Below are 14,483 nucleotides of genomic sequence, written 5' to 3' on the forward strand. Positions count from 1 at the left end.
AATGTTGTGTTTCTGCTTTATTCTGCAACCATGGTTTCTCCTGCAAGATCAAATGAAAAACACAGTATCAACCAACTGCATCATCAATCACTTCTAACATTTCATTTTTTCCTAATTAAGACATATTTTTAATATCTTGAAAGAGGAAAAAAAAACAAAAACATGCAATTTTGTTCACAATCGTATTCACAGGTTGATTATTTGGACCTGACAAGAGTTTTGTTAAATAAATAACAATCACAAAATAAAACTCTGATGATCGGTGTGGAGAGACGGGGTTCACCTGATGATGAGTAGGCCTATGAGTTTATTTATGCTTCAGGCTCAATGGCAGGATTGGAAGGAAGAAGTATGGAGAAGCCTCCAGTCCATTTGTCTTACTGACATATGATGCTGACAACACTTAAAAAGAAAAGTTTGATGAAGAAGAACTTCAGCACTTATCCCAAAGAGACAGCAGCTGACCAAAACTCCGTGCGTAGGCTGAGCCTTGTTGACAGGAGATACGTCTTCTCTATCTCTGTGTCCCTCGCAGCAAAGGAGATGAACAAATCTGCAGCCTTTTGTCTGCTGCGTCCTTGGGGGCGAACTGAGAACAGACTACAGTCTCCTCTGCATTACTGTAAACTGAGAAAATGCCATGTGGAGATGCTGGTATCACCGTGGTAGATAAACAGTCCAGAATTAAGAAAAAGGTGTAAAATGAGTTCCCATGCAAACCTGGTGGTTTCAGTGTTGTCGTACTTCCTGTAAGAAGGCACCACAGCCTTCACAGTGAGATCAGTTTTAAAGAAAAACAACAAAAACATGAGAAATGTTTTGTAACTGTGTCAAGGAGAACAAGTCTTTTCACTTTATGGTGGTGAATCTTGAACACAAACGAATAGCTAATCAATCTCAAACTAATTAAATGAAATACATATGTAGCACTTTTTACTGCATTACAGCAAGTGTTTGCTGCTGTACTGTAGCTTCTTTAACAGGAATTATTCAAAAAATTTACATTTAGTTTTCTTTATAGAAACCACAATGTACAAGAACAACAAACGAAGCAAAACAATGAAGCACATGTTTAAAAGCCATTGCCTTGTTTAACAGGCACATTTACTTTAAATGAAAATATAAGATTGCTGCTGCAATAATAATCCATATGCATGATTTAGATGCAACATAGTGTATAACCTAGTTGTACAGTAAGTATGTATAACATGTATCATTCATTCCAGTGGCACTAAAATGACTTATTTGAGTCTCCTGAACAAGAGGGATTGCTCAGTTTCTCATCTACTGTATACACCTATCTAGTATATCCACTTCTCCATCTTCTGTCCTTTTTTTGTTATGACATATATAACATTTTGAGCGGCAAAGAGACAGGCTTGATGGAATACACAGATCTGGGCCTAGGATCCCTCGTTCATCTCCTGGATATTGCAAGCTTTCATTTGATGAGAATCTGGTGATAAGATTTTCTGATTGTAGAGCTTAATGAATCTGCTTCCCTCACTGTCTTACTCAGATAAGCCATTTCCACAGTTAAACAAAGTAAACTTCACAAACACAAGCCCAGAGAACCAAAATAGGAGCATATTTTGAGATATTATTATACATCACTTCTGTCCCACTGTTTAATATTTTCATATTTGAGCAGATGCAGCTGTAACCAGATGAGACAAATAACTTTTACTTCTTCCATTATGGATGTACATTATTTACATAAAAAGATCAATGTCCTTGCAAAAAATACAAGTATTTTCAGTCAAAAAGTGTCCCTTTTCAAGAAGCAAGTATAAATCTGTACAGTCTCCTCAGAGGGATTAGGCAGCACAGTGTAAACTGGTCCATCCATGCATGGGTAGCAAAACACTCGAGACCATTCATTGTGACTGTGGTTTCATAGCTTGCTGGAAGTAACTGCCAAAGAAGATGTATTGCTTTCGAGTTGGTCATAGACTCTCAACATTAAAACACATGGGGCGCTTCATCAGAGAGCTTGATGTCTGTGTGAGATGGCAGGTAGCCTGACAAGGGAGAAGAAAGGAAAGCGACAGAGGAGGAATTTTATGTATCCATTTGCATACAGGGGTATTTTTGCAGGCAAACACATTTATCTTGGACAGGTCGATTGTTTAGCTACGGGTAGAAGTAAATCAACTGGAACCTCGTAGATATTTCTTGATGAAAATGCTTTCACCACGCTGCTACTTTCCTGATGCACTAATTATTTTATTGGGTCAAATAATTCACCTAGACATTCTCATCACTTTAGCTCGCACTTGATTGTGCTTCACTTACCTGTGAATACTAATACCTTGCTGTGACAAACTCAGGTTGGCAAATCCATAAATATACTGCACATAATAACTATCTTGGCAACTACTGTATGATAATACAGAGTGCAGTTTTTAATATACTTTCACAATCTTTGTGACAACTTCATTTGCTGAAGGGTCAGTTCACACCATTTACAAAAAACATTTGTTCTTACTCAACCCTGATATATAACAATTTGTATAAAAATAACTATGCAGATAGTTTGGGCTTTATGTACTGAAGTTGTGGGATATCTGTCTCTGTGATTCCTGCCACAACTCAAACACAAAGGGGATGAATTAAATGTTTGTGGTGTTCATAGCATTAAAGAATTACATTTTAAAAATTCAACAGCAACAAGTATTTCCAGAAACAATGTTCTGGTTAAGGCACGGTCACATTAGCCTTCTGTTTGATCAGATGGCCCCTAAACAAGGATATGGTGTCAAAATTTTGGTATGGTAAAGGAATATTTTCAGAGCAATCATCGAACTGTAATTGAACTGTAGAACTGTACAAGTTGATTGCACATTGCTAGGTAGTTTGTTTTTATATTTATATGTCATGCCAAACATTTGGCCCATATCCCATGGGATTACAAGACACTGCTATATACAGTATCACACATAACACACTTCAGATTAAATCATAGGCAAAACTAAAAGAAACATTATATGTACTTGTATGTACTCTCAAATAACATATGTTCATGTGTAAACTGCAAACATGTTGTACTCTGAATATTAGAGAACAGAAAAGAAATGCTACAAGCTTAAAGTTTGTCCTGATTTTCCTCATCTCCCAGGCTTTCTCTAAGTAACTGGCTAACTTAAATGTTTTGTACGTGAATAATAGTCAACCCAAGTCTGCTGTACTAATTAACAAGAATAATGACTATATTTTTAAGCAGTGCATCACTGTTTCTGCAAATTTGCAAGGAAAAGTTCAAGAAGAGTGGCCAGGAGATCGCAACGGAACAGGAAAAGCTTGCTTTTATTCGTCACGCGCACAATATGGGCTTCAACTGAGGTGATGGAAGTGTAATTTGACCATATCTCTATGGCTTTACTCTTCATAGGTGTCACTCTGAACAGTTTTTCATAGGAATGACTTTATAGTTATGAAATAGTTGGATACCTCAAACCCTGGTCAAGTAAAACCACTACCACCAGATACAACTTAAGGTAATTGAGAGAATGATTTTTTGTCATTAGGATGAATTGGCCCTTTAAGTAATTCTGCAGTTTTTTATGACCAGTGCACCAGCATTTTGGAAGCTGCCCCTTTTGTTGCATTGAAAACAATGCAGGTGGTGATTACCTGACCTCTTTCAGAGGTGTAATACCACAGACTGAATAATTACTTTGATAAGTGATATAATAAAACGCAACATGAAGAGGAATGACTGTAGCTTTAAAGGAAGACATAATAATACCTCTGCCTTTTGAATCCAACTGTACATCCACATTATCCAGTGAGGTCAGCTTGTCCCCCTCAGGGTTTGGGATGGCTATGGAGGTCACTGTCGGGATGACCTCTTGTTCTTTGTCAGGCTGCTCCACTGTGTATGTGTTGATGCCCGGGATCTTCCTGTAGGTCATGCAGAGGGGGAAAAACATTTTTTTTATTTAAAAAAAAAAAAGGCAAACTAATGAAAACCTGCCATCAGGTCTGTTTCACTAATGCTTTCACTAAGCCTAATATGTTGCACACTATTTTTAACTGTTAAAGATGGGAGAGGATTGCTTGAAAGCTGGAAACTAGCATTTTGCATTTCACAGGGCATTGCTCTCTCACTTTCATATTGTTCACCTCCATTTTCAATCAATTTTTCATCCCCTCAGATGCACCCCCAATTCTGCTTAAAACTAACATCTTGCACTTCTAATTTCAGAGTGTCCCCTTGTGATTTTATGCCGCAGCTGGTGCAGTGACATTTGAGGCAGCTTTATAAACGAAAAGTTGATTTCTTAATGTAGTAATTAAGATCTTGAGAGTTAAAGTTAAGTGATGTTTTACTTTATAATGAGTAAAATTCTACAAACTACAGAGGAACTAAACCATTCCCCTATGATTGGCATAGGATTACCTGCTGCAGAGGATGCTATTTACTGTATGTCCCTCACTGTATAATATATGTTGTCTCAGGACTTATCTCCTCAACCTTTCCTGCCATTCTGCAGAGTATGCCTCACCTTGGATGGCTGTGTTTAGCATTTCCGAAAGGTCAAACCTCACATTGTCAGTTAGATGAATATTGATAACTGCAGGACTCTGACACCCATTCAGCACTCTGGGAGAATTGATTAGACTGTCATTCTCTGTAATATTCTGCAGATTGAGACAGAGGGGAATTGTCTTATTCCTCAAGCTATTATTGTGTCGCGAGTGTCCATAACTCAGAGATATATGGAGTCTGAATACTTCTGGAAAGTTTAAGGAGTTCAGCAGTGAGGTGCTTGCTTGTAGATAATGGGGCCGACTCTGTAAAAATGCATACACACACACATACATACACACACACAAAACAATAACTATTTATCTATATATCGTAGATATCTGCAATGATGAGTCTGAAAATCTGAGGATTGATCTCCACAGATTCTTTCACAAAGATGATATATTACATCCAGTATACTGTACCTTTTAAACTTATATATTACAAAGACAGCCAAGCCCATCAGTACGACTGACACGAGCATGATGACTGCAGTGCTGCTGTGGCCACTATCACCACTGTCTACAAGAGGAGCTTTGGAGGAGAAAGAATGAAATGGAAATTGAGTACACATGCAGGCCAAATAAGGATAAATGCATATGTTTTATCTGACATCAATATAAATGATATAACAATAGAGCATCTCTGCTGTCTTGTTATGCCGTCAAAATTACAAAAATCATGACAAAGAGCTTAATGTCCAATCAACACTTGATTGTTTTCTTCATAGTTTACTTTATCAAGAATAATCCATGCCCTATCATTACTGCTCTCCAGGGAGTTTAAATATACAAACAATACACCAATAGGACAATTAAAACACATTAAAAAGTTGAGATTTCAGTTTACATTTGAAAGTCTGTAGATTAATTTGTATTTACATGTAGACTTACTAGTCCTCTTTACTTCAAACCTGGAGGGATTGCCAAAGTTTAGCCTCAAATAACAGAGAGACAAGCACCTGAAATGCACCTCTCTCCCAAAAATTACTACTATTTGTGCAGGTGTGTGGCAGAGGCAGCAGACTCACCTGGTGATAGCTGTGTGGCTAACACGTTCACCTGCACCCCAGGTTTGAGTGTGAACTGGATGAGGTCTTGGTTCAAAGCACTTAGCAGAATCTGAGACAGCTATGAGGAGGAGTGACGGAGCAGAGAAGACTCAGTTAGCAGCGGCTGCACAGCAATATTCCACAGTCATCAATATTTCAACTGCAGTCATTCCATCCAACAGTCTGAATTATGAATCAGAATTTTTGCTTCCTTCTAAAGAGGAGCGAACGTTGATATGACATACAGAAAACCAAACCTGCTGCAGCAAAACCCAGCAGGCTTTTACTGCCGCTGGAAACCCTATCAGATAAAAGGGCAGCCTGCTTATAGAGTGGCAGTGACATTTATGAAAAAATAATAATCATCTTTTACGATTTCAATCGAAACAGGGAATTCTTCACGTGGTTATCTTTTTCAGCATACCTGATTTACCGATCCAAAAGTTCTGTATGGGCAAATCTATTAAAAATCAAACTATGTTCTAATATCATAAAATTGCTGCTTTGATTTTTCCCCTAATATGCCTCAAGTTCCCATGCTTTTCACACCTAAATGAAGCAATCATTTAACAGGCGACCAAAATGCCTTCCCAGAGCCCATTTGAGTCCTTAGCCATGCCTCACTAATTCCATCTCGCTCTTTCTAAAATCTTTCCACTGGTTAAAATTAGACTGCTCTACACAGTATGAATAATTACTTTTTGTTCTAGTGGCATATCAGGGTCAGTAAATCTATTACACATTTTAATAAGCTGCTCCACACATACACTTACCAAATGCATGTATGTATGTGTGGGTGCACGATCACTCAATGCATCCACATTGCAAGTCATTCACTGGAGAGGAGAGCGGTGAACTGAAGATTTATTACCCTATTGTCTGTGAGGTTCTGCCAGGTAATCAGACAGGCTTTAGATAAATACATCTCTTTAATTCCCAATCCAGGCCGCCTGCCCCAGTTTGTCTGCTTTCTCAATGCCAATTATATGATGCATCAATGTAATTAAATACCTATTAACTTAGTTCAAGTTACTGAGAGCCAGCAAAATGATGTTTACTTGTGATACATCGATGTCCCAGCCGTTATGATGAATAAATTAGCTTTTTTTTAGTTTAGCTGGTGCTTAAAAAAACGGTTTTATTGTTTTGTTTACATATTTAATAGATTTCTATAACATGATAAGAGATTCATTTTGAAAAATGTATTTTCCCTTAAGAAAGCAATAACAACCATGAAGCAAGCTGGCATGAAATGATTATGGTTTTGTTGTGATTATCTAAAGGTTTATGCAAGTCTCTAAACTTAAAAAAAAAAAAAAAAAAATGGCTGTAAGTCTACAACATGTACTGAGATGCTTTGTGAGTATTGTTTCATTGCTCTGATGGATGCCGTTTCAGTGTTTTTACATGGGAAGACATTGCCCTCTAGTGTTGACATTATGCATTACTTTTTAGGAGGGTTTGAAATACAAAGTGCATGGGAAGTGGGGACATTAAGTAATTTAGGACTTGAGCAATAAAGACAAACAATCTCATTTTTGAAAGCTTGAGTCTCTGTAATACAAAGATTCCAATCACGTTTTTTAGTCTAGTGGCGAAGAATACAAACTAAAATGAACTATTTAAGTTTCTGTTTGGGGCAACCTCTACCCAGTAGAGTCCTTGGCAGCAGCCGCGTGCAGGTTCGAATTCGACCTGCCTGGCCCTTTGCTGCATGTCGTCCCCCCTGTCGCTATCTCCCCTTTCCTATCTTCAAGCTATCCTATCAAATAAAAGCCCAACAAATTAATCTTTTTAAAAAAAGTTTGTGTTGCATTATTAAACAAAATGATTAAAGTCATAAAACCACAAATACAGTAAAATAGGAAGCAGTTCTTTGATTGAATGACACCCCAAGGAATCAAAGCGGTTTACTCCAAAACTAAATGAGGAGGATGTCTTATGGAGCTATTGTATATGAGATGGGTCCTATGTCTCTGCATGCTGATAACTGGAGCTATAGGAAACATATTCCTCTTGTTCTCTGTTTTTTTTATCTCAATAAACCACACCAGACTTCTTCGCATCTTTTACCCCAATTACTACAAAAAATTTACATTCTTCATCATTGCTGACCTTTTCCGAGAAATGATGTAGCATTTTCCCTACCCACCATGCAGCCAGTGGTGTCCAATCATTTTACCATGGTATGAAAATACATTTGCAGAGACTTTAAACTTGGCTGACTTCGGTAATCCATCACAATGAGCATCATGTCTGTATTTATTTTTGTCAAACTTAACCGTAATGTTACGTGGCAACAGAGTGCAGCCTTTCCACATCAAGTTGCACTTAAAACTGTGTTACCATGCAACAATAATGTAACTTTGACAAAAATAAATGCAGACATGATGCTCATTGTGATGTATTGCCTCACAGAAAGACAAGTTTAACGCACTGAAATTTATGAAACCAGTGGCTGCCTGGACGGTTGAAAAATTATTCAATATATATAAAATGCAAAACACTTCATAAAAGATATGGAGAACAATGAGTGATAATGCAAAGTATTTTGACTTTTAGCCTCTTATATAAGAGATTTTATATCTCAAACAAAAAAAGTAAAGGAAAAGAGTAGAGCTACAGGGAGACATCTGTGCAAGTATAAGTATCTGATTACAGCACACATACCTCTGTTCTTCAGATATCCTCAGGTCAGAGACTTCTTTAGTAAATAAATTAACAAGCTGAGGGTAGTGGATCTTATTTTGGTTAACATATTCAAAAGACACCTAACAGTAAGACTATAGTGGAACACTAAACTCCAAAAACTCCTTTATTGTTCATGTGGAACGGAAATTGGAAAAATAATTGGAGATAATTTAGGATGATTGCAGTAATATATGGGCAAGCCAGACAATTACTGATGAATTGAAATCAGCTTTTTTATATTGGTAAGAAATTGCAAACAAGATGATGAATAGAGCTTAATGGCTCTTTTGTTACACTGTACCAGGGCACAACCCTGGATAAACTCATAGCACAGATACTATCGGTGAAATAAATTGTAAGGAGAAATTGACCTTTATCTTAAGCCTACAATGTGAAAAATATGTAAAATACTGGAGAAAAAAAATATACAGTGCCTATAAAATGTAACCTATACTGTATATGTCACTAAAAGGCAGTGCTTCTGTAGAAGTATTGTGATGCCCATGTCACGCTTTTAATTATCACAGAAAACCATATTGTAGTGAGCATCTGCCAGGGGCCGTTAAAATGATTTGATGAGACAGTACCTGATCCAGGTGTGCCCATTTTTCATCCATGGCTCCGTGACTTGGCCTCTTCTCGGGCACGATGAAAATCTCTGCTGTTGTTGGTAAACCTGGAAGCACTGTGACCAGGAGCTGATCCCAGTTGATTCCTGTGACCTTTAATAACAACAACAAAATCTCATTATAAACTTTTTTTTTAATTGACAGTGTTTGAAGTGATACTCCATGCTTTGGCCCTGTATTAATGAGTAAATGCTGCTGGCTCTCCGCTTCATACATCATTTGCCTAAGTACCAGTCACTGTCAAGATATATTGCACGGATCAACTGAAACATGTAAGTTCACTTTGACTGTCTTTGGTAAAGGCCAGGGCTTTTAGTGGATTTATGCCGTAACCAGAGGTCTCCTGTCAGTTTCCTGGTGTAAACCATGGTAATATCTGACAAGACAGAAGGTCAAAGTGAATGTTTCATACTGAGGGCTAACTGTAGGATATATATAGAGTTCAGTATCCAGGTCTTTTACATAACCTGCTGCTTTTTTGACATCTGAAAGGTGAAACCAGATGCATTTAACCACAGTTGGGCTTTCTTTAATTGAGGTTTTGGTGTTCTCTCCAGGAAATGGCATTCAGTTCTTCAGAGAGCATATGGAAACTGTCACAGTAATGCTTTTACTGCCCTTTAGTGTTTTGACAAGTTCAGTTGAAAGCTGGTGATAATGATTTCAGATGATGCGCCATGTCAGCGTGCATAGGTTATCAACTAATTACACAGCAAGTGAGGTTAAAGACACTGCAAGTAGTGGAGTGCGACGCTTGACACAAGACCACATGCATACATTACAAACACAGCATAACCAAGAATGGAAATGTCAATGGCTCACTAGACAGAGACTTGAGTTTTTCTCTCCAGACTAGCGCAAAGCTGCTAATTGCCAGAATCTGAATGAGTTCAGTTTATTCTTGATTGTGTTACGACCTTTATAATTAAAGCTAGCAGCTCAGGAACTGACCTGAACCATGGAGCTCTTCACCACTCTGCCAATGTCCTCTCTCCACTCAGACACCCCGGGGTTCAGCTCATCCAAAGTAGAAGAAAAGGCCAAAACGTGTGACCGGAAATAATCTGAAATGCAGGCACAGATCAAATTCCGATCTAATGTACGTCTTCTGTCTAACTAATGATACAGTATAGATTACCTCTTTAGATGCCACCTCAGATACTTTGAATAACAGAGTACTGTACAGAGTCAATTCTGTATTGACAGTCTATGGTATTTTCATCAGAAAATATGGAGGCTAGAATTAAATGGCTTAAATGTGATTGCCAAATTGTAAATTGAGGAAGATGAGGAAGCATAGGAGCACAATCGAACATATGTCTGTCTCAAAGTTCATACATGCTGATGTGATTTATTCTTTAAGATTTTGCATATTATATCCCAGAAAAGGTGCATAAAATGAATGGTGAAATATTGGAGTTCCCATTATGAAATATATCCTACTTTTGGCAGCTAGGAAATGCATTGTTATTCCCTGAATATCTAATATTTATTTAACTTATTAAATTAACTTAAATTATTTAACTCCTTCATCAAGATCAAAGAGAAGCCTCAGGAATTTTACATAATTTGGCATTTTAAAATGAATTTTGAAAACATTTTGAAAATATAATGGTCCATGTTATATGTGCTTGTGTTTGGATGGTTCAATGTAGATGTCATTTCTTAATAAGATCAATGATGGGTTGGTCTTGGGGATGTACTAGGTTTATATGTTGTGGGATATGTCTTTAATAAAGACACAAAGAAAGTCAAATAATGTTTACAGTTAAATAGAAGAAAACTCTAAAGGTAATTTAATGCATACATGTTGTCTACATCTACATCTATATGAGACTGTGTGATTTCACAAGTTACAGTCAAAATATGAAGGAATGAAGGAAGGAAGAATAAACAAATCTTTTTAAAAAAGGCCTCAATATTGACCTTGAAGGTTTATTCCTAACCATGGAAACAGCAGCTAAACAAAACAATTCCTATCCACTTAGTTGAGCTTTCAGCCAAATATCATGGCCCACATCAGTGACTTGGAGTTTGCTCCATATACAACAATGTGATAAAAACTAAACCATCACCATGACAACTAAGCAAACTCCATCCACTAATGAAGACCACATAAGCTCTGGAAAAACCAAGTAAGGAGACTTTGTGATAAAACTTTTTTTTATGGAAATGCTTTGAAAATTTAAAAACCTTTAAATTTGAAGACACAAAACTGACTCCATAGTTTTCCATTCATAATTATATTAAGAGGCTGTCTATGTGTATTGAGTTTACCATAAACAGCCACAGTCATCTGATCCTGATGGACAGTATTGCCAACTGAAGCCTGAACAGTGACAGTGTGCCGTCCCTCCTTGGAGAAAGTGAAGGATATCGCTCCGTCCAGAGTCACAACAGGCTGAAAGGCAAACAGAAACAACAACAACAACAACTACACAATAAACAAGGAAACATCAGATAATAAAGCCATACAATCTCCAAGGGGAATGTAAGGCAGTTTGCAGTACATCCACATTTATACCACAGTGTGCATAACTATGGATGTATCTGCTGTCTTTCATGTAGTCATGTTGTGGTGTATAATGTATTTATGTATATATAAATGTATGCAAGGCTTTTTATAGACTGTGGCAACAAATTGCCTTGGAAAAGGACAATTAAGAATCTAAAAGGTGCATACCTGAAACCAGTTCTGCCAACATTTGTGCGTACATGAGGGATATCTAAGGTTAAGTAGTTACTGGATCGTGTACTGTAGTTACTAGATTTAAATAAGAGAAGATATGTGAGGTATTTTGGAAGCAGGGCTTTATAAATGAATAACATGAGATGGCTATTTGTGACTTGTGAATCTATCACGCCATTCAGTAAACAGGCTGCATGGTAGGAATGAGATAAGAATGAGAAAGTAAGGCTTACCTCTGTTTTGTTATTAAACCACCAGTAATAGGTGACTGTTCCCACATTGCTGGGACGTAACACTGTCGTGAGGTTTACTGCTTTGTTCTTGATGACTACCGAAGGAGCCGAGAGCTGGACGTGTTCAAGCTGACCTTTAAAGAGAAAACATGAACACTATAAATTAACACCTTTTGTTACAATATGGCTAAATACTGCTTCCATGAAGCCATATTTTCAGCAATGACTGCCCGGAACATACTGAGCATATACCGGTAGATGAGACAGTGGAGAAATGGATTGCACTGTGGGAGTATTTTGACTGTTTGTCTGTGGATGTTTTGATGGTTTTTTGCCGCCATGAAAATGTCACCATTGGAATCCATTATAATGAGCTGAATTCAAATTGACCGCAGCTGCTCTTCTCTTTCAACGAGAAGACATCAAACAGCCATCTTTTAAGCCTACATGGGGTTAGTGACACTCAAAACTTAAAATGGAGATTTTGGATGTAGTCTCGCTTTAATAAGCAAATTTGAAGTTACAGAAGAGTCGTTTGCCCAAGTGTTTGAATTATTTTTTGATTTGTTAAGGCCAACAAATTGAAGTGTTTTGACTTATTGAAGGCTGCTGGATCTTATATTGGATAAAGGATCAATTCCTTAGCTAACAGTGTAGTCACTTTATGATATTAAGTAAAATTAAGTTAGTTCCAAACAAGTTCAACTTGTCATGAATGCAAGTGATGAAAGGAAGTACAGGGGTGTTACACAATTGATTAAAATAATGCAGACAAAGGGCCTGTTTTCACGTTTAAAAGAATTGGAAGACTAATCTAATGTTCTATGTTTTTGCAACCACTTTCAAATTACCAAGTTATTTGACTCACAGGAGACGTGGAGGTAGAGTATCACCCTGTCAAAGCCCAGAGTGTTGGTAGCTGTAGCAGAAACCTGGTAGATGCCAACTTTACTGTAGATATGCTTGACCCCGTCATCGATGGAGCTTATGTTAACATACGATATTGCTGTCCCGTCGCCAAAATCCACTGTTATACTTGTCATGGAGCCGAGACCCTACGAAAAGAAAACAAAATACTCACATCACTCACACTGTAGCCTCAGTTGTTTTGTCAGTGTCTTCACTGACACATAACAGAGTGCATTTTCCATAATATCTACAAGAATGAGGTCAAGTGGTAAATCATGTCACCGCATATGTATTTGATACGCTGGTGCTCCAGCCTCTGTGCTACGTCCCTGACAGCATCTCGATATACAGATAAAACACTAAAGAAAAAGCATGCAGCCTACAAGTATCACCCTGTAATACACACACTACTGTTGTTTTGATAAAGTGAAGCCAGCACCTCTTCCAGAAAGACCAAGAAAGTGACATTCCTCTCCAGTGTTGCTACCAGTGTTCCCTCACTGGTGAAGAGCTGGAGGCCCCTGGGGGCCTGACTGGGACATTTTTGTCGTCTGGGACTGTACTTCAACAGCATTACCTCAGTGCAGTTGTTAGACAAAGCCCGGCGGTATCTGGAATTCATTAAAGACCCCCAAAAGACACAAATGAGCACCACATGAGTGTAAAAGCAGACATATAACCAATGCACACACAGGGAGACATTCATAAGAGATGTACAACAACCTTTTTGGTCTACTATACCCCAACAGCTTTATCAGATGAGCTCAATAAGGGACCGTTCGGTATTTATGGAATGGACCACCGGAGGAAAATAGGGGAGGGTCATGTATTTTTATTCTTTGCTGAGGGGAGGGTCATCCAACATTTTTCAGTCCGGGGGGGTCACCCAACTTTTGTATTCATGAAACAGCAACATTTCAAAGTGGCTTGTTTGGTGCATATTTTTCCATGTAGCTCTTAGTCTCGGCCCTCCTTCGCTACCAGATGGGTCTGACCCATGAGTTTGCTGTGGGGCAGGGGGAGCTGCCCCCCTGGTGGCTGAAACGGATAATTGCATTGTTTAAAAAAATGAGTGGAATAATTACGTCTGACATGATCAGATATTTTATAAATATCTTAAATAACACAAAACAACTAACTGGTGGTAGGTAATACATCTGATTTCATATACTGCTTTAGTAAAAAAATGAAAATTACTGTTGCACTATGTCTGGACATCTTACCGTGCCAAGGTTGCAATAAAGGTTTCCTAAATGCCACATTTGATGTCAGCTTACTAATTGATGGCGGGTTTTGTGTAGATTTTGACTTGTATACGTTTATTCCACTTTGTTTAAACGGCGAAGTGGAGGAAGCCTAGTGATGAGTCCATAGCAACCAGTTTGTGTGTTGAATGTTACCCAGAGTGCCTTGCTGAATGGTCTCAATATTTTATTGTTTTATTTCATGTGAATACTAGTTTACTAGAGGAGTAACTTAGTATTTGAAGTAATGCAGTAATGCAGGAAGTGTGCATTTAGTTTCCATGCTTATTGTGTTTCCACAACAATGTTAGTGAGTAAATCTACTGAAATGGCCACCACACCATAACAGAGGAGTGGGATGCGTCAGATGAGAATGCAGAGGTTAGGAGTCACATATGCCATGGCTGTAAAAAAAACAAACAATGGGAATCTGTATATATTTGCCAAGCGCAAAACAGTACAGAAGGTATCGATAAATTACTGGGGAGGGTCATGCCTTTTTTCCA

General features: G+C 37.9%; 1 protein-coding gene across 1 annotated transcript in view; it reads right to left on the reverse strand.

The window, feature by feature from the left end:
• Positions 1 to 1,962: 1,962 nt before the first annotated feature.
• Positions 1,963 to 14,483, reverse strand: part of LOC144532317 (VPS10 domain-containing receptor SorCS1-like) — a 49,294-nt gene continuing 36,773 nt past the window's right edge. The window contains exons 18-27 of the mRNA XM_078273010.1: positions 13,173 to 13,344; positions 12,693 to 12,879; positions 11,825 to 11,958; positions 11,180 to 11,303; positions 9,854 to 9,966; positions 8,861 to 8,995; positions 5,562 to 5,661; positions 4,957 to 5,065; positions 3,749 to 3,903; positions 1,963 to 2,021 (exon numbers count right to left, since the gene is read on the reverse strand). Coding sequence (XP_078129136.1) covers positions 1,963 to 2,021; positions 3,749 to 3,903; positions 4,957 to 5,065; positions 5,562 to 5,661; positions 8,861 to 8,995; positions 9,854 to 9,966; positions 11,180 to 11,303; positions 11,825 to 11,958; positions 12,693 to 12,879; positions 13,173 to 13,344 — 1,288 coding nt within the window. The remainder of the gene's footprint in view (positions 2,022 to 3,748; positions 3,904 to 4,956; positions 5,066 to 5,561; positions 5,662 to 8,860; positions 8,996 to 9,853; positions 9,967 to 11,179; positions 11,304 to 11,824; positions 11,959 to 12,692; positions 12,880 to 13,172; positions 13,345 to 14,483) is intronic.

This window comes from Sander vitreus, chromosome 17 (genome assembly GCF_031162955.1).
Source record: "Sander vitreus isolate 19-12246 chromosome 17, sanVit1, whole genome shotgun sequence".
In the NCBI taxonomy this organism is placed as follows: domain Eukaryota; kingdom Metazoa; phylum Chordata; class Actinopteri; order Perciformes; family Percidae; genus Sander; species Sander vitreus.